The sequence below is a fragment of the Calonectris borealis genome, chromosome 7, assembly GCF_964195595.1.
Source record: "Calonectris borealis chromosome 7, bCalBor7.hap1.2, whole genome shotgun sequence".
Taxonomy (NCBI): Eukaryota; Metazoa; Chordata; class Aves; order Procellariiformes; family Procellariidae; genus Calonectris; species Calonectris borealis.
The window spans coordinates 41,461,664-41,481,378 of NC_134318.1; the positions used below are offsets into that span (position 1 = coordinate 41,461,664).

The 19,715-nt window shown below is 37.3% G+C and overlaps 2 protein-coding genes across 3 annotated transcripts in view; one reads left to right on the top strand and one right to left on the bottom strand.

The window, feature by feature from the left end:
- The window catches only part of DOCK1 (dedicator of cytokinesis 1), a 321,757-nt gene that overhangs the window by 110,881 nt on the left and 191,161 nt on the right, over positions 1–19,715 (top strand). The window lies entirely within an intron of this gene.
- Positions 2,578–19,715, bottom strand: part of INSYN2A (inhibitory synaptic factor 2A) — a 32,299-nt gene continuing 15,161 nt past the window's right edge. The window contains exons 2-3 of the mRNA XM_075155287.1: positions 12,948–13,019; positions 2,578–2,761 (exon numbers count right to left, since the gene is read on the bottom strand). Of these exons, the coding sequence (XP_075011388.1) occupies positions 2,578–2,761; positions 12,948–13,019 (256 nt within the window). The remainder of the gene's footprint in view (positions 2,762–12,947; positions 13,020–19,715) is intronic.

Sequence of the window (19,715 nt, forward strand, 5' to 3'; positions counted from 1 at the left end):
AAAGAATTAGGTTTTTCTCTCAGTGTCTATCTAACCTGAGCCTGAGTGATTCTAAATGTAATACAATATGATACATTTTACACACTTGCAAAAACATTTTATTACAAATTACATTGTATGGTACGGTATAACACAATATGTAATTTTAAGCAAGACTATATGTATGTTAGCTTTTCCAGTTTTAAAAAAATGTAAAAAATTAAAAATTTGCAACTTCTTAAGAAAATAGCCTGGACATGTACAGAACACGCCGTGAGAACTTCCACTTTTAGCTCTTACATGTTTCACCAGTTAATTTTCCTCTGCCATTTTAAATGATTACAGAATACTGGTCTCTGTATAAGTCAGTAACCGCACATAAAAAGAGTTCAGTTTTGTGTCAGAGTCCCTGCACACTAGAACGTTTAGAATAGGTTTATGGGAAAAGCTACTGATTCAGTGACACTAACGATTTGTAATTGATTGCCATTGAGAAATGCTTGATTTAATTTCTTTAAAAAAGACTCAAACACTAGGCATGTTAGCATGGATGAGCTCATTAATTATTAACACTATTTTAAAATAATGCTGAATACGGTTGTATTTTTCTTGTTATGTCTGTATTTGATATTTCTTTCTGTTTAGGAAAAAAATATTTTCTTGTTTGGAAATACTTGAGTTTCTAAAACACGTAGGGTGGACTGTCTTGTAAACAGTTTTATATTTTCAATTAAAAACGGTATAAAATACATGAAACATATTTTTTCTACATGAAACAATTGCACTTCCTTCCTGGTTACACAGGATCACCTTTTCTAATCCTTCAGCTTTCACAGAAGTATTTCAGGATATTCTTTGCTTATGTGCAAGAACTCGTAGCCCTCTTGAAGTTTCACTGCAAAGGTGACTTTTTTCATTAAAGCATGCTGAAATTCATTTTGAGGTGGACACAGACATCTTCTGCATTTCTGTTCCCATTTTAACTTCCTTTTCTTGCTCTTTGCTTTGGGGAGGGGAAAAAAAAGTTATTTTCCTCAAGTTTTCTTGCAGTAATGCATTTGATGCAGAGGAATAATAGTATAAATGAAAACACTTCCAATTTTTTAGTATGTGCAAACTCTTCTGCTAATGATCACATTTCTTCCACCTAAAGGCTGAAGAATTTGTATCTTACGGATGCTGCAGGTTATGCAATTTCAAACCAATTCTTAGTAAACCAATTTGTCACATGACACTGTATGACTCAAATTATCTTAAATCCTTAAAGAAAAAAAGAAGACAAGAAGATTCCCACTCCCTGGCCTCTTCTAGCATGAGAAATTTTTCCACAAACGGTCATTCTGGATGCAACTTTAATGACAATAGCAAATATGTAAAGGAAAAAGTTGCAGTTTATAATTCAGAGCAAAATTTTAAGTGTCATTTAAAAAAAAAAGGGAAAAAATTGATTAACATATCTTCCCTAAGTGTGTTGGTTAGCAAGTACAATTAATAGATTGAGATATAAATTATAATATGGTGTGAAACCCATCTGAGAAGCTTAGTAAATAGATAGCATTTAAAATTACTGCTCCTTCCAAACAGGTTTCAAAGTGTGATGCATGCTATAAATTTTCTGGTGCCTTCTGCAATAGTGTAAAGGTTTTCCAAAGACTGCGTTACAAAAAGATACTAAATTATGGCAAATGCCAACAATCCGTAGAGCTTTTGACTGTTCTGTTTGTGGGGTTGGTTTTTTTTTTCCTGTGCCAGAATGTGTCATTTAGACGTTCTGGGTACCAAAAGACTAGAAGTGAGATCTAGGACAGATGATTGTCCCCTAACCTTGACCGTGTCAGCTTGGTGTGGTTAAAGGCTTGTCCTGACTTCGGGAGGTTTCTAGCTGCTCACCGCTGGAGATGAGCAGCAAACTTGTTCGTCTGGAGATGAGGACATAGCTAAATTAGAAATGACGGTGCGTTGTCGAAATGTGATAGCTTGGTTGAAGTCTACATCGCATGAAGGCAAATATACATATAGTCACATCTTAGAGATTATTCATGGTCTTGGACCATGTGAAAAATTGTGCTTTGTCCAGGATATATGTGCTGAAAACTGCACTCCCCGATCAACATGGATTTGTAAAACTGAAGACCATTGCAAACATAAAGCTTGCTTGCTTTTTTTTTCCCCCTTGTTGTTGTTTAAAGACAATAAACCAAACCCCCAAAAGGCTTTAAAACAATAGTGATATTTAGCTGTGTACAGGATGACAGCCTACAATTTAACAGGTTAGAATGTGACGCTTTCAGATCTAAGGGGGGGAAATAGTTTTACTTTCCATCTTTGTACAAATTTTGATTCAGGTTTTACATCCCACATTGGTGAACTGCAAATAAAAGTTGGCAAGGTATTATCTCACGCCTTGCTTCTGGACATTACTTTATAGGTACAAAGGCCTTTTTGGTACATATGGTGAGAACTGAATGCTGCCAGCATGGTCAGAACTACATTGGCCGGTAACACTGATCAGTCTACCAAGATCCTGTTATAGATGATTGATAGAACTCCAAATATTTTTCAAAGAAGGCCTTGAACTCCACATGTGATGGACTTGCGTTAAAGGAACCAGAGTTTCCATCTTCCATGCTTTTTTGATTCAGTTTTGGATTTTTGCTTGGGAGTGGAGGAGTAGCTCTCCTGAGAATAAGGCAAAGGTGCAACCTGAGTTTCCTCAATAGGATGAAGTTTTCTCAAAACTGGCTGTAGTTTATCTTCTTGCTGCTTAAAATCCAATTCCACACTAAAAATGGCAAGAAAAAAGCAATTAGTTACTAATTATGATAACAAAGATTTCAATTAGCCAACATCTGACACCAATGTACAAGTGCTTAATTTATGAAATTCAAATACAAAATAAATGTTTAAATCAGATCTCCACATTTCTTGCACTAGAAGTGAAAGGGATGGGGGGAAGAGGAAGGTCAAAAAAGGACATACTGCAAAAGAGAAATAGGAATGAGATTGTGCAAACTTCTTCCTGTTTAGGAGGGCCTTGAGGATTTTGGTAGAAGTGCTGTGAACTGATTGAAAACTAGAAATACTACTTTTTCCCTCATCTCTGTGGAGAAATGCTCTTTCAGAGGGCTCCCAGGCTCAGTTCTCCCTCCTGTCCGCATGCTCTGGGAGCTTAGGGGGGCAGCCAGGCATGTGCATCCTTGTGCTTTTGAGAAAAGCTGATGAGCTGGCCACAAGCGACAAGGCTGTCATGGCAATTTCTTTACCTTAGGTGTCTCTTGCAAGTTTTACCATGAGTTAGATTAATTTCACCAAACTGCTGTCATATGTATATACTCTTATACACATGTGGAAAAAATAAATAAATTAAAAACCAATTCTCTTTTTCAGTGCAACCCTTTAGCATATGCTGGCAACATAAACTTAGTCCTATAATGAGGATAACAACATAAAATCTACTTGGCCCCTGCTGTAAATGACTGCTGAGACAAAAACATCTAATGGTGTGGATCCCTTTATTTAGCTGACCAGATCTCTAGGTAAAATAGGTAAAATGAAAGAACGTGTTTCAGTAGTGGCTCGTGTATACTTGCTTGTTCCATTGCTACTAAAATTTAATAGAAATAAGGGAAATACCCATTTAAACTGTAAGCTTGCATACAAAAAGTATACTGAAGCTCTAAAGTACACCTTCTGAATTCGAAACACTGTGTTGGCTACAAAATCCTGCCAGCAATTAAGAAACATAATAAAGATGGAAATTATAACCCTTATTTCAACAGTGTGCTACAGATCATTTCAAGTTCACCTTATAAAACAAAGGGACCACATTATAAACTTCAGCAAAAGGTTAGTTCTGTCTGATACTCGAAACCGAATCTAGGCCACTTAGAAATACCCTGAAACTTGATGGTTTCAGCTGCATTTGGTACAGCAGCTTGTGGACAAGTTCTGCACCGAGTCTTTTCATCCTGTCTTGTGCGTTACACTGCAATGTGGCACCTGGATATCAGAGGATTGAGAAGACAGGGTGAAATTAAGGGAATTTAGACACTGGGGTTAATTTATTTCTTCCCTACCTTTTGCTTGATATTTTAAACCCAACAGTTAATGATTGAGGTGAAGATTGTGTGTGAATGCATCTGTTGGGGCACTTGAGAGGTTGCCCTTTCACCTCTACTGCTGAGGTTTCTTGGGCTCTCCACTGACTACCTTTGCTACTTCAGCATTGCATGAATACAAAGTTATTGTTCCTGGACATCAGTTCACTTTTAATAAGTATTAAATATGTTTTCTGAGTTATTTCTGCCATTGCTTGTTTGGCGTAAATGACTAGAGAAGTTAGGTCTACTTTTTCAGGCCTCATGCCCCTAGTGTAGTTCATCTAAAAAGAGATTTTAAAACTTTTGTTACTACTATTCCTGTCTAGCTTAAGGAGAGCGGCACCCCACCTTGAATGCATGCAAGTATGCAGTACAAAACACCAGAAATCATTTCAGAGGAAATTCTCCAAGTAAGCTGGAATAACAGAAGTCACGGGAAATTCTGGTGGACTTCAGTGCCACAGCCTTTGCGAATTGAGTGCCTAATACCATCTAACACTGTCTGCTGATTTAGGTGGATTTTATTTTCCTCTTAGGGTGGAGGAGAGGGAATCAAAGATGCTAAGAGAAGTTTGGGATATTTTTGTGCTTTGGTTTTTCGAAGAGCTGAAGAGTCTGTCTATAAGGACTTCCAGTGAAGCCCTGGAAAGGTGTAAGGTCTTTTTTTGCATCTGGCTGTGCCTGGTTTGGTGTTTGGTTGGTTGTGCATCTGGCTGTGCCTAGTTTAACCATTAAATACATTCTGAGCAAAAGTGTCAGCATTTCAGTGATTTGGAGCGATTTGGATAAACTTTCTAATAGTGGAGGAGAGAAATACATTAGGAAAGAGTTTGAATATTCAAAATATTTTCCCCACCTCCATGTTGTTAAGCAGTAAAAAGACATTCCAGATTGAAGAAGATAATTTTTAAAATTTCAGCTATATGCTAGAACTATACCTATGAATACTGAATTTGCAGAAGACAGCTGTGTTGGGTATCCTGTTACTGCAGAAGCACACTGCAAGCCTACTGATTAATCTAATATCCATCCTTGTTAATGAAAGAACAACACCGTCTTCAACTTGGTAACATGTTCTTGATGTAGTTTAGCTAGTAAAAAGCAGTTGATTAGATAACTGTGGCATTAATTTTGTGGTAAGATTGCGATATTGGTTGATTGTGAATTCCCCACCATATAAATGCCTTCAGTAATACAGTGAGAGAATCTCAGCATGAAATAGATTCTTCTCCAAGAGCTCTCTAAATCTCATTTAAAGTGGCATGCAAATCTGTGCAGAATTTGGCATATATTATCGTTGGTTTGTTTCTCAGTATAAATTTTGAGGGGGAAAAAAAAAGACATTTCAGCTCTGGCATTGGCAGAGCTCATTTTTACTTCTTTCAAAATGTTATTCTTGAAGGGGAGCTCTCTTAAGAGCTACTTGAAATTGAGGTAAAAGATAAATTATTTTTAAAAAAACCTTGCTGAACAGAATTTTTCATAATCAATTTCTATTAAAGATAGATCTCAAGAGAAAAAACATCTTCATTCTAGTCCATATGACAAAAACCATGTTACTGTCATTTTCTACTGCATAAAACCATTTGCAGCACAGTTCAGGCTGTCTTTCATCTATTTACATCAAAATGAAATATTTTGCTTCAGAAGAGTATAAAGAGGATGGATGAAAACATTCATATTATTTCAGCATTTAGAACTGTAAATTTTGCATAATAGTTGATTGTTGTTTATCAAGATCAATTTATCTAGCTTTGTAGCTTTTTAATGTAACCATTCCTTTCAGGCAAACTATTTGTTTGCTTGCAAACTTAGGTTTTAGTGTGTACCTGTTTGCTGCAGTAATAAGACAAAATCCTTATTCCGTAATTTTTCACCTATCTTTCTAAATTAGCTATAGCTGACTTTATTTTTGGTCTTTAACTTTATATTGAACATATGAAATACTATTAAATTCAGCGAGTGTTACATATTTGTATGACTTCTTTATATTTTTGTTACAGAGCTGCAGATCTTTCCAATTCTTGCATTCGTGAACTTGATTTTGTCACCTGTCACAGCTCTGACAATTTGGTTTTGCTTAGTGCTATTTTTGTATCCTAAGTATCTATAGGTTTCCTCTCCAAATGACCTTTTCTTGAAATATTCTCTATGCCTTGTGGCTCTTTTCACTTTCAAACTTTGTCTGGTTTGGTCTCTTCTTTAAGCCTCCCCATGATAACTCCATAAACTTAATTAGTGAGGACTGTATGTTCTTCTAGCATTATGCATGATGGAGATTATAATTAATCGCTTCAGAAGCATTTTTCCTTAGATGAAATAATAGTATTTTTCAATAGACTGACGATTGTGAATAAGCCCTACAAAAACAAGACATGAATCTAAATGTTATATAATGCTAGCACCACAAACATTTGCCTGACACATCTGATTAGGACATACTAAAGGTTCACTTACCTACAATATTGCCAAATTTGGAACACTGGGTTGGAGTTTCTCCAAGTTCAATGCCTGACTTAAATTTTTCCTGTGCGTGAAACTCCAGTGCAAATAGATAGGCTGTTTCTGTGAACAACTATAAGCAGTAAAATTTTGTCTGTAATAGGTATTCTGGTAGAGGGTAACACGAGGGCAGCTGAATGCTGCCTTGAAAACTATTTTTATACACAACTGTTGATTTTTGGAATTGAAGTCAGCAGGAACCTCCATGAGGTTTTTCTGTTTGGTTTGCTTTGGGCTTAGGGTCCCCCAGCCTTTGCTTTTTGGGTTTGTGAAATGGAGTTACTGTGTTGGGAAAACAATGAGGGCTTGCATACCGTAGTAACGAGTACCCCAGTACAAACTTGGAACAAAACTATTTTCTGTGCAGAATTTGAATTGTATTCAGGAAACAAACAGAAACAAAATATATTGAACAGCTGCTCATCAGTGAAGGACTATGTGCTAGGTGCCTGAAGCCCTTAGGAGAGAGGAGTAAAGAACTGCCTAAGTTTCTAATTGAGCACTCACGGTGCACTGATCAACGCAGGGTTTGTTTGGCGTCCAGCCATTCTTGGAGGTCCTGAGAACATTTCAGAGGTGCTTTGGGGTTTGTGTGGCACACAATATGCCTGTGTGTGCACGTGCTATATAATGTGTGTGGGTGAAATCTAGTGCTTTCAAGAGGTGTTGTAACTATGTACATAGGGCCCATTGTATGACAAAGGGGGTGATGTAGAACCAAGGTGGACAACTTGGACATCTCAAGGCATGCATACAAGGTGGCTGACTTGCTCAGGCTGCTTCTTTCTGGCTAATCCCATCTTCTAAATCCTAGCACTGTGGATTAGAGATCGGTGTGGTGGATTTTCTGGTTTTGGCTTCATTTTTTGCAATGATTTTGAGAATATATGTTAATGAGTTTATTTTCTGCATGCTGGCAGTAGAGTGAACTTTTTCTAATTTTGTTGCTGTATAAGGGATTGAAAACAATTTGAGGAGTCATAACCATTTGGTTTTAAACATATGGACTGGGGGAGGGTATCTAGCAACAAGCTTAGAAATATGGATGGGGTGTCTTCTTTTCTAACACAGTCACACGTTATTAACATGAATCATTTTAAGACATTAGACGCTAATGATTGGATATGTTGGTTACTTGTAAGATTGCCGAATCAGAATAATTCAGGTTCAGGACTGGGTTGCTGAGGGCTTTATCCACTTGTCCCTTGAAACCTCCAAGGACGGAGCCTGCACAGGCTCTGGGCAGCCTGTCCCCCTGCTTTCTGCCTCAAGGGAAAACTCTCCTCCTTCTACGCAACCTGAGCCTTTGTCATTTCAGTCGACACCCCTTCTGTTTACCTTTTTATTACTTAGTTTGTAATGTTAAGGCCCAAATCCTGCAAGCATTTGTAGAGCGGCTTAACTTTTTGCATTTAAGTAGGCTAGGCGAAGCAGGAATTAAAAGAGTATCATAGTGTCTCCTTCTGGGTCACAATAATTGGATGACATGGCATTAGTGCGTGCCACATCTTGGAAGAACGGGATCCAGATAAGCACTAATCACTCGAAAATTAGCTTAATACACTTTTAAGCAATCTCTGTTAAATTTCCTATTTCAACCTGAAAATCACAAATGCCAAGGATCCAAAGCACTGTCAGCGTTAGCAAGCCACTAAGAGCCATTTTTTCCTACTAAACATCTTACAGTTTAGAGATAAGATGACAAAGAATGTAAGTTAATTAATGTGGGTAGGAAATAAAAAAGATGATGAAAATCGCTATTCTCATCATTTAGTTACCTGATTTTGCTATACTGATGATATCTTAGGAATTTATGTCTACTTGTCTTATTTTCACTTTGTATTGCCATATTTATTAATTTTAATAATTATCACTATATCTACCCTTTACAAGTGAACTACTTCCATGTGGGCTCTGTGCTAGCTAGTTAATTTGTATCACCATGATTTTAATCTGTTTCATTTGCCACTGTTGTATTGAGAGATAAATTTCATAGATTCTATTAATATATTTTCTGTTGAATAGTTGGAGTGCACCTTAGAAGAACTTCAATATCAAAGACAAAATTAAATACTGAAAAGCATACATACAGCACATATTAATTCAGAATTTCAAAGAAGTAAAAAGTAGCCAAATTCATAGTTGACAGAGCTTTGAGTAATTTTTCTTCCTCTAACAACTACAATAGTGTAGGCTTGATTTAAGTTTGTTTGTTCCCCCTATGCAGGAATTGGCTAGTGATTTGATCCAGTAAAAAGTTGACTTCCAGAAGCTAAAGCAGCCTTCTAAAAGCTATTGAGTACTTCTGACCTTTGTGACTCAAGGGAAGTCTAGCTGAATTCTTCAAGATGCTTCTTCACAGAAATAATTCACGATAAAGGCCTTAGAATAATGCACAAAATATTAAACAGAAGACTAATTTTCTATAGATTTCTGTTCAAGGATTAAAATTCACATGGGATGGTAATTTAAACAGGAGCGGAAAGGGCAGGTCCACTAAAAGATAATCGCAGAATAAAACAGGCTGTGAAGATTTAGTCCACGTGGGTTTTGGGTGTTATAGAATTGGTACAGATTCTGCATATCAATGCAATTTCTTTGTAATAGCAAGATTTTGCTAGACTTCAATATTTAAGTTGACTTTATCCAGACAATATACCCTAATAAAACTTATTTTCTATCCTTAAAATTTTCAATGGTGAATCTACATGAATTTGTAAAAGATGTAAAAGTTTGTCTTTTGTTTGTAAATTTGTCTTTTAGTTTGTAGAAGATGCTTTTGAAACTGTTTGTGACCTCGGTTTATGAGATACCGACGCTAATGGAATAGATTAATATTTGACACAGATTAACATTTGATAAAATGGTTGTTTATTTTTACTACTTAATCACATTTTTTTACTACTATTTTAAATACTGCCTGAAATTACTATAAAGACACGACGCTGAATACTTTTTACTGACTGTTTTAGACTACTGCTATGGAGTTGGGACTTTACATTCAGGCTTTAAAACCTATAGTGATGGTGTTGCCCAATAAAAGTTTCCCTGCTGTGTTTGAGCCTAGAGCTCCGTAAGACGCAGCACAACTGATCCTGTCCTTACCAGAAGCCTGGCCACCGAAGGCTGGCGAAACCTTTGGGGTGATGACTCAAGCCTTTCCCCCTCTTCCGAGTAGCAGCTAAATGGATATTTAATTGGGAGTGGAAGCGGTGAATTGGTGTGTGCTGCAGTAGGGGGATGCAGTTAGCATGGCCCATCTCGTGCGATGGAAGAAGGTGTCTGACCCCTGTGTCTGAAACTTCTGTCAAGTTCTTGAGCATATTTCTCATAGCAGAAATAAGTAGAATTTTGAGGGAAATGGGGAATCAAATTTAGATGTATTTCTTTTCCTATTGATTTCTAGAGCAGTTTAAGTTTTTGGTACCTTCTCTTTTTAATAGTATTTAATGTTTGATCAGTTTCCTATTTATTAAAAAAAAAAAGAGAAAGTAACCTGGTTTTCCTTTTTTCTTTAATACTAAGAAGTATATATTCTTAACAATATAAAGACAAAATAATAAAAATAGATTTGGAACCTTAGCAAAAAATGCAAGTTCCATATGCAAAATAATTGTATTCTCAAAAATCTATTCTTAGAATGTTTACTAACAGTATCAGCATTTTTGATACTACACTGTCTCTAGCTTTTGTGCTACATCATATTAGTATTCTAAAAAGTTATCTTGAGAGGAAAAATTTAATTATATTGATTGTTTCTGCATTCTAGCATCTCATCTGTGCTATACTTGACACTACAGGATGCAGTCGGGTAGTCAGTAGGGCAACTTAAATTGTTTCTCTAAGATGCTGTTTCACTGCAGTTTAAAAATAAAGGTTTGAAAGAGCTCTGAATATATTTTTTAATGTTACTGTGTTCAAAATTGAATCATATTTAAAAAAAAACCCAAACACATCAATTATGGAAAAGTTAAGGTTTTCTCTTGAAATTATTGATTTGTCCCATAAGGGCGTTGGTTATATTTTTCTTAGCTCTCCCCTATCTACTGCTTGGGTGAAAGAGCTCAGGACTGAGGAGGGTCCAAAATAGGAGCATGTTGCAAAAGCAGTCTGTGGAACACGCCGGAGGTCAGCCAGGATGATCTGACATTTGACATTTACTGACAGCTTGCAGGGTCCAGTGCTCTCAGAGGTTTTCAGTGCATCTTGAGTGGTTTAATCTGAGTTTTAATTTCTGTTCCTAAAAGGTGTTTTGTCTTAAAGGAAATCATGTAACTCTATGCGGCACTTGTCATGCAAACCCTTTGCAAAGGTGCGGCGCGTATCACTGGATCTAGGTTTAAGAGTAACTTTAGCATCCTTACTAATGAAATGCTGCACTTCCTTCAGAGGTTTCAGTGCTGTATTTGACTTGCGGAAGACCAGAAGCTCCTACAAGGCAATCTGTCTTAGTGGTAGTTTTATCAATGGATTTCTCTTTTATCCCTTCTGGCTACTTACTTTGTCTTAGTAATTCAGTCTTCTCATAGTTCCCTGTTTTGCACTGTCTTCTGGTTTTCGACTTCTTGCCTGCAGCATATATTCTCCTAATCTGTCAAAAAGCCGAGCTGATTTTTGCTAAAACTTCCCCTGGAAACATTGCTTTAGGCGAATGCCCAGCATCGATAGCTTCAGTCCAAATGGCTGTTCTGGTGGGAAATACTGACAAGCTAGACCTGCTACACTGCTAGTCTGTTGGTAGGGAAGCACTTCAAATCTGTGTCTCTGGACTCGTTTCATTTGCTGTGAGTGTAAGAGGTAGAAACTGGAAGGTTCCTTAACTTTAAATCTGCTGACTAGGAATCAAGATTTAAAAAAATTTCCACTGAGATTTTTTTTTTTTTAGCTAACAAAACAAAAATAGTTTCCCTGATAGGAATGCGCTATGTTGTACCTTCCCAGATTGCCCTGAGCAAGAAATAGCATGGGGGTGAGCTCAGAAAAAGGGAGGCAGGGAGGCTTTATATGCTTCTAAACATTGTTCTAAAGGAAGGATAAATTAATTAGTTCCTTCCCCTGCATGAAACGGCATTGTTCCCTCTTCTAGTTAGCTAGTAAGCAGAAAAGATGGAGTTGAAGTTTTTCATCCTTTTTTCCTTCACTTCTAGGCAGCTAGGAGAGAATGTATAAATAGCTCCAGGTCTTCTGCCTAAATCAGAGACCAAGTGGAGAATTAGGGGGCAAAGGGGGAAATCCTTTTCAGACCCTGCCAACATTTGTACCTTCATTTTAGTTTGCATCTTTACTGTAATCAACAGTAATCTTTATACATTTTCATCTGTACTATATTGCCTGATTTTCTGAAATTCTCTGATAGTGAGATGCATTTGTTCTCATCTTACCTGCAATGCATGAAAATATTCAGTTGTTTTTTTAAGACTAATGGAAGAGGACAATTAAGTTGTTGGTATGAAACACATCATCAGACTCTTCATATCATGCCCACTGCCTATCTGTTATTCCTTCACTATAATATAGTACCTCCCAAAATGGGGGTCTCAGCTGATAAACTTTAGGAAGGGAACCTCGGCTTTTAGGAGGGGAACTTCTGCTTTAGAGAAATAAGAAGCGGTATCCTTTCACCATTTGCACCTGATCTGTTTCTACTGAGTAAACTCCAAGTATTTCCTTCTGAAGGAGAGATTGTAGCAAGTATAGACAATCTTTAACACAACCTTTAAGCAGTTTGTAATTTTTTATCTGTTGGACTGTAATGAGCAAACCTTCACAGCAGGTCTGCTAAAGGAGCTGTTGAACACGTACAGCAAGTCCTCGCTTGTGTGTTGCGTGTAGACTGCAGATGTCTGGTTTAAACAAGTTAGTGGTGCTGTTCGTGTTGGGCAGGACCTATTTGTCTTAAAACTTTTTCACTAATGTGAAAGTACATAAAAGCCTGGGTAGCAGTATTTACTGATAAAACTGTCTAGATTGAATCTGGTTCTCTTTGCTATAAAGCCTCTCTGTCAAAATCACTTTCAGAGTCCAGTTGTTACTGCTATAGAAATTTGAAGTATGTTGACTTGTTGGACCGAAAATGCTAAATATCTCTAGCTATGTGAAAATGAAGCTCACACCTTGTAACAATTCACATCCAAAAGCTAGAGCACTAGTACTGACCATAGTAATCTATTTTTTTGTACTGAAAATTTTAGGCTTGGAAACAGCTGTCTGTTGGATTTAATTAGTTTAGTGATATTAAATTTATTTTCTGCTTTTAAGCTGTTTTCGTGTTATTGAAAAATCAGGGCTAACAATTGATCTCTCATTAGTGAATAAATCATTACTTTCACCCAGGAAAAAGCGGGAATATTAGTATTTTTAACCTACCTATAGATAATACATGCACTGTTCCTGCATGTGTCGCAATTAGCCGTGTCTTGACCAGTCCGATATGAAAGCCTACAAAGACAAGAACACGAGGTCATTATAATTTGTTTTAACATGTTTCTGCCTTCTATGATACTTTTCATAGAAATCAGAACTTTAGGATTTGTTTTTAACTTTAATATTGAATGATTGCAAGGAGAAAATAAAAGATTTATTTCTGTTATACTTTCGTAAATTAAAAGGGAAAACAACAAGGAAACCAAGGTATGTGAACCTCCTTTTGCATAAAGCTTCTCTGTACCAAATTGATGAACCATCACTGTAAACAGACATGTTTACAGTTTCCACAGACGTGACAGTGCTGGTTTGCTGGGATTTTTTCTGCTTTCTGGAATACATGAGGCTTTTCCTAGTTATTGGTGGATGTATAGAATGTAATACTGGAAAATGGCATCTATTTAGAAATTTTGTCCCTCAGCAATGAGGTCTGAAGATCTGTTGTAGGGATGTTCACGTCTTAAAAAGAAGAAAATGCCATTTAGATAACATTTCCTGTACTCACCTAGCCGACACCTATCCTTTGTCACACTTTGGTTTGAAGTCTGTTACAGCAGTGTCTCTTGATTTACCTATGTATTGTCTCTGACTTGGTCAATTTGAATTAAAAAGGGTTTTTTAAGGTATGCAAGTACTTTTTTGTACATAGAAATTTCATTAAAATAAATATATTCAATTAAAAAGAAAGTTTAAAATAAAAATTCCTAAGTTAATATTTATGTAGTAGTACTTACTTCCTTTTTTGGTAAAATCACAAACTTAGACTCTTTTAAAGTTATTTTCAGTTTGTGTAAAATACAGATCAGTATCTGCAAAGTTTCTTCATAGTTGTTTTTACAAGAAATGGGTAAATACCTCATCTGTGGAAGTTTAAAGATGCAGAAAATATATCTGCCCAGGATTACTTAAGGGAATGCTTCTGAAGTCAGGTTCTACCCTGAAGCCTGGGACCTTCCTTACCCAAACAGTTCAACTAATTGACCTCAAATAATTTGGTGTTAGCTTTGCTTAACAGGGGCATCATCTCTGCACCTTCCCTGCCCTCAGCTGTCCTTGCTGTGGGGACAGAACACCTTTTCCTCTGCTTCCCTGACAACGTAACAATAATGAAAGATCCAACATCTGCAAAAATGTGGCCTTAATATAATATATATTAAAAATACATAGAATATAATGTAACAAACCTATATAATATAAAGTATTAATGGGAAATGATAGACACTGTTTAATGTGCCTGTCCCTAAGATGGAAAATCAGCATTTCCTAAATGCTGCAGGCTATTTATTTATCTTAGTGAATATACTGTTTTCTTTGAAGATTATCATCTAGTCCTGTGTCACTTTTCTTTACTGTTTTAAAGGTTTGGATATTGGTTTAAAAGTTTATTACATTACTTATATATTTTATATAAACTTACACCTTTGAGAAAGAAATTTACTGGTGTGAACTTGAAGGCAGAGAGTGAACCTGAAGTTTGTTAGACTAAGCTTGTCTTCACAGGTGACATCTCTACTTCCACTCTTTGATTATCAATTGTTTGGGGTGGTGCCATGGCAAAGCGCTCTGGGCCTCTGAATACAGCTCCTTGGCACAGTGGTAGCACAGATAGGTCATAATAGGGTGAATCTACTTCTTTCATAATAAAGACTTTTTCTTCTTCTGAAAGCAAAATGCAAGGTAGAATTCTTGCTGTTCTAGTTGTTTGTTATTTGAAGAGGCTTGGAACACTATGGATTTGAAACTTCATGTCAAGTAGTACGTCAGTGGCCTCAGAAATACTTTTTATTCAGAGTTACATACTCAAATTACCTAGATTGCTAAATTTTAACACAACAGCAAAGCCAGATGTGCAAAAGAACTTCTACAAAGCAGAATGTCTATATTATGTACTATTCCTTATGGGGAACAAAACAGTACTGGTTTATATTTGATTATACTTACTTTTTATACTCTCTAAGAGGGGTGAAGTAGTTACCTGTTTTTCAATTCCCCTTTTAAAATCTTTTGGAAGTTGACATTCAAATGGTCACCACACTGTTAAACTTGGACTTATAAATTGCTCTTTCCAAGCTATTGATCAAATACTAAAAACTCTTACTAAAGATAAAACATTTAAAGTTTACAGATCATGATGAAAGCCTTTATTTACTGGGGACATAAACGGTAGTTAATAATCGCCTTCAGAGGAATACAGCGCAGTTGCCTGAGTGCCTCTTTATAGGTAAAGACATAAACACACTGCGCTGGGTGCCAGGTTGGTTTTTTTTCTCATTAGTTTCCAGTTGGGACATTTCCATTCATCTTTGTACGCCTGCAAACTACCATTCAAATGCACAGTTAATTATCTGGCTTGTAGACTAACAACCTCCTGCTCTCTGCCAGTCTCTCCTGTTTCTGCACAGCACTGCAGGGTTTATGCTGTTCACGTTTGGCCTGCCTCTCTGCTCTGCTGTTTAAGAAATAATTTAATAATAAGTGGGTTTTTTTTTTTAGTGAATTTTTTAAAGTCCAGTGTTTACGAAAGCAAATTGTAGTATCCACGTTATTTATCCTGCTAATACCTGTCCCCGTTATCCTGGATTCCTGTGAGATGAGCCATGTGACAAGGAGTGACAGTGACATCTTATTTATGAAGTTCCTTAGGAAAACGGTTGGTTGTGTTTTAGGGACATGCCTGGTGCTCTGAGGGATTCGCTCTAAAAGAGCGAGGTTTCTGGTGGCAGGTGTAAAAGCAAGGTGGCCAGGTTGTCTGTTTACAGTGAATCTTGACAAGTCTATTTTTATTTTTGCCCCCTAACTGGGGTGTTTGAGAACCATGGCTTTCACTGTGGGACTGGGAAAAGATAAGAATTTTTTGTTTGAAAGAGAAGGGAGGATGAAGAGTATTCCTCTGTGTGCTGAAAACCACGAGTGGAGAAGAAGAGGGATAAATCAGAGCCCCCCCGGACAAATCTGCAATGGTGGCATATCCCAGTGCTACCCCATTCAATCTGGCACAGAATTTAGGAACACTTCAGCAAGAAGTCATATGGGATTAAACACCCAAATAAACATATTGCAGTATTAAAAATCATACAGATACGTCTCTGAATCCTCACCTGCCCTGTGCTCACACCCGTAAAACAGAAGTATGGGTATGGTCACTATCTTAGTTACTATGATGGTTTACCAACCAGTTTCCACTAGCACCATGACTATTTTAACAAAACAGTAATATTTTAGTTTTGATAAACTCACCAAATGCTGGTAGGCTGGTTACTTATTTAGCAAAAGCCATACTATATTTGGTCTTAATGTGGATGTGCCAGTTCAGTCTTACTTCCACAACAGAAAAGGGAAAATAATAATGATAACGATAAAATATACAAAATGAGTGATGCACAATGCAATTGCTCGCCACCCGCGCTGACCGATAACCAAGTAGCGATCGGCCCTTCCTGGATCATGCCTACCCTTCATATACCGAGCATGACGTCACATGGTATGGAATACCCCACTGGCCAGCTGGGCTGGCTGTCCTGATTATGTCCCCTCCCATCTTGTGTACCTAGCTCAGTCAGTAGGCACGGGAGCTGTCCTTGGACTAGGAGGGCACTCAGCAACAGCTAAAACCTCAGTGTGTTATCAACATTCTCCTCATATTAAATCCAAAACACAGCACTAGGAAGAAATTTAACCCTATCCCAGCCAAAACCAGGACAGTATGATAACTTTAAATGCCCAATAATTCCAGGCTTTCAAATACTTTAAAAACATATTTCCTAGTTGATGGTATAAGGCAGACTTGTTAAGCTGATGAAACTGGTCCTTTGATGTAAGTATTTAAAAATTACATGATATTTGGATGATCACATGAAATGTGAAATGCTGATTTCTTAGCTTCCATGTTCAGCACTGCTTGGTTTTAGCATCATTGTCATTCACAAACAGTACTGTTTATGGTGATACTTTTTTTTCCAGTCGGATGTAATTTATGATGAACTTTTCTTAAAGCATCATTTTCTGTATTGAGTATGTTCAGCTTTTCAGAGATGATTTTCCTTTCAAACTACGGATTTAGTAATGTTGCCTTCTCTGAACCATCCTATTAGTTAGACTTCTTTGTAAGCCCCGAGAACACTACATGGCGTCACAGCGTTTGGTTTCCGTAGGGCAGTTTGATAGCCCTTCAGCCAGGGCTGTGTTGTGTGAGTGTTAGTACAGTATAAATTTAATTATATCTATATAAATTAAACTCTTCATGAAAGAATTCTGCTGTTGATACTGTAGGGCTTTGGACTTTCACTTTCTTGTTTCCACATAATTATCTACATAAACACTTGCGTGGAATTAATCTCCTTCATGCCAGCAAAGATTTTACTATTGGCATAGCGTTTCCATGTAAATCTTAGGCAATGAGGTTGATCTGCAGTGCAGACTTATTGAAAAATTGAGCTTCCTATCAGTGTTAACTGCTAGAAACAGTTTGTGAGCACAGTCTGGATACTGGATTCAGAGGAGCAGAGTTCTGGGTGATTATGTTTTCCTTGTGAGATAGAGTATTTTAGATAAGCTACTTTTTTCCCTCTCCTTAAAAAAAAATTTAAGGGTATTCCAGTGTAGAAAAGCTCAGGCCAGAAACCAGTAACTTTCTTCTTCGTTGGTAAACTACTCGGTGTTTTTCTCTAAGAGTAAATACTGTAAAATGTGAAGTTTTTCACAAAACAAAGATTCCTACAGAAAATTTGTTTTCTTTTTAGAGAAATGAAAGTTGGTTTTGGTCTGCTTTAGATCCAAAGTGGAGTATTTCACTTTGTTCTGAGTGAGATACCTGGGAGCCAGGAGTTCCCCCCAAAGCTACAACTCCCATGGGCAATGTACTTCATGTAAAAATAATCTCAGCATTAAGCCTTGCAGCTCATTTTACCAATCTTAACATCTTGATTTTTGGGAATGCCTCATCGGTTTAAGTATAAGAAGTATTACATTTTATAACTTGCTTCAGTCTCTCCCTTCTTCCATCCGCTCTTTGAGAAGGTTAAACTCGATCACCGTGCGGTGGTGCTGACCCGTCTGGTGTGTAAGCTGGGGCACCTCTGCTCTGCTGGGCTGCTGCTTCGAGGTGTGGATGTGCCTAGTCACTCTTGGGAAGAAGAAAGTCCATCAGCCGTAAAGTGAAACTGAGATCTAGTTACATTTTTGGTACTAAGGTGTGATCAAAAATTGTGGATGTTGAACTAGAGGTTGTTGATTTTGCCTTTCTGCTGTCATCTGTCTCCTGGCCTCATCCTGGCTCTACTTGTGTGGTGCAGTCCCTTGGGTGCTCCTGTGGGCTCTTCGACACAGAGTTTTGCATGTTTGTGCTGCGGCGGGGACTGCGCACTTCAGGTCTCCTGAAAGATGCAACCTTTGGAACCTGCTGGTATTAAGATGTGAGGTGCAGTCAGAGGGCAGCACTTGGTATCTTTGCCTTCTAACAGAAGTTCGTTCTTGACATCTACTTCTGACTTCCATGAATAAGACCCCACCAAATCTAGTCCCTTCCCGTACCAATCAGCAACTCCCCATTCTTTCCTCAGTGATCATGTAAGAAAGATGTTCTAGTTTATATTCTGAAAAATACTTATCTTGTGGATGCTGAAGGAAATCTTTTGGTCTAGTTAGTTTGCTTTCTGGGTAATTGGCTAGAACCTGTACTACGTTATGATTTTTTTTTCCCAAAACAATAAAGAAAATAGACTTGAGTAAGTGTGGGTTTAGTTTGTTTTTTTTTTTTTTTTTTTTTTTTTAAATCCTATCAATATAGCAAAGTAAACACGGCACTGTTCATTCCTGGTTTGATGGGGTGCATGCTGATCTGCGAGACAGGAACTGAATGCATATACTGGAATGTTTAATCAGCTTCCCTGGTATTCATATCATTACTGTGGTTCATACTACTTTAGCACGTAATGTGTTTTGATACACACTAACAAGAAGTCATTACTCCAACAGCTTCATTCTTTGGTACCTTACACCTTGTATTTTCTGTTTTCATATGGATGTACACAGATGGGCATGGTTAGTCTCCTGTATTGTGTGGTGCTGCGTAGTCAGGTTCTGGAGAAAGGATGGATATAGGTTAGTTGTGTTGCTATGCCTGCATCTAATTGGCTGTGTCACCTCGGGAAGGGTGTCTCATCTCCATACTCAGTTTTCCACATATGCTTGCTATCTACATTGCATATTATTTTCAGGAGGCTTTCATTTTATTGCATTTCTTTTAGCGTTCTTGGCACAACCTGAGCTTAACCTCAATTAACACTTCCAAGTATTAAAATATTGTAATGAAGAGCAACAATTTTGCTGACATAGACTGGCAGTAACTAATAATAGGCTGCAATTTTCAGAGCAGCCTAAGGGAATTACACCTTCTAAATCCCTGTGAAATGCAGAATTCGTGCACCTGCTTGAGGCTTTTTTTGAAAATACCAACTGGAATATCAAAATCTTCTTTGCATTTGAGTAGTTTTTTGCTTGTATAAATTAGAGACCCCACGGAGCTGAGAGAGGGAAGCTTAGGTCTGTATATGCGGATTTTTTTTCTATTGTTCAGTAGGTAGCTAGTGAAGGGGCACTAATTCAAGGATCCTGGACATCTATTAAAAACAAAGAAAAAAATCTTACAAGCGATTTGGAAGGATAGATGTATTACATCTGGATATCTTCCCTTATCTGCTGGGATGTAGGGAA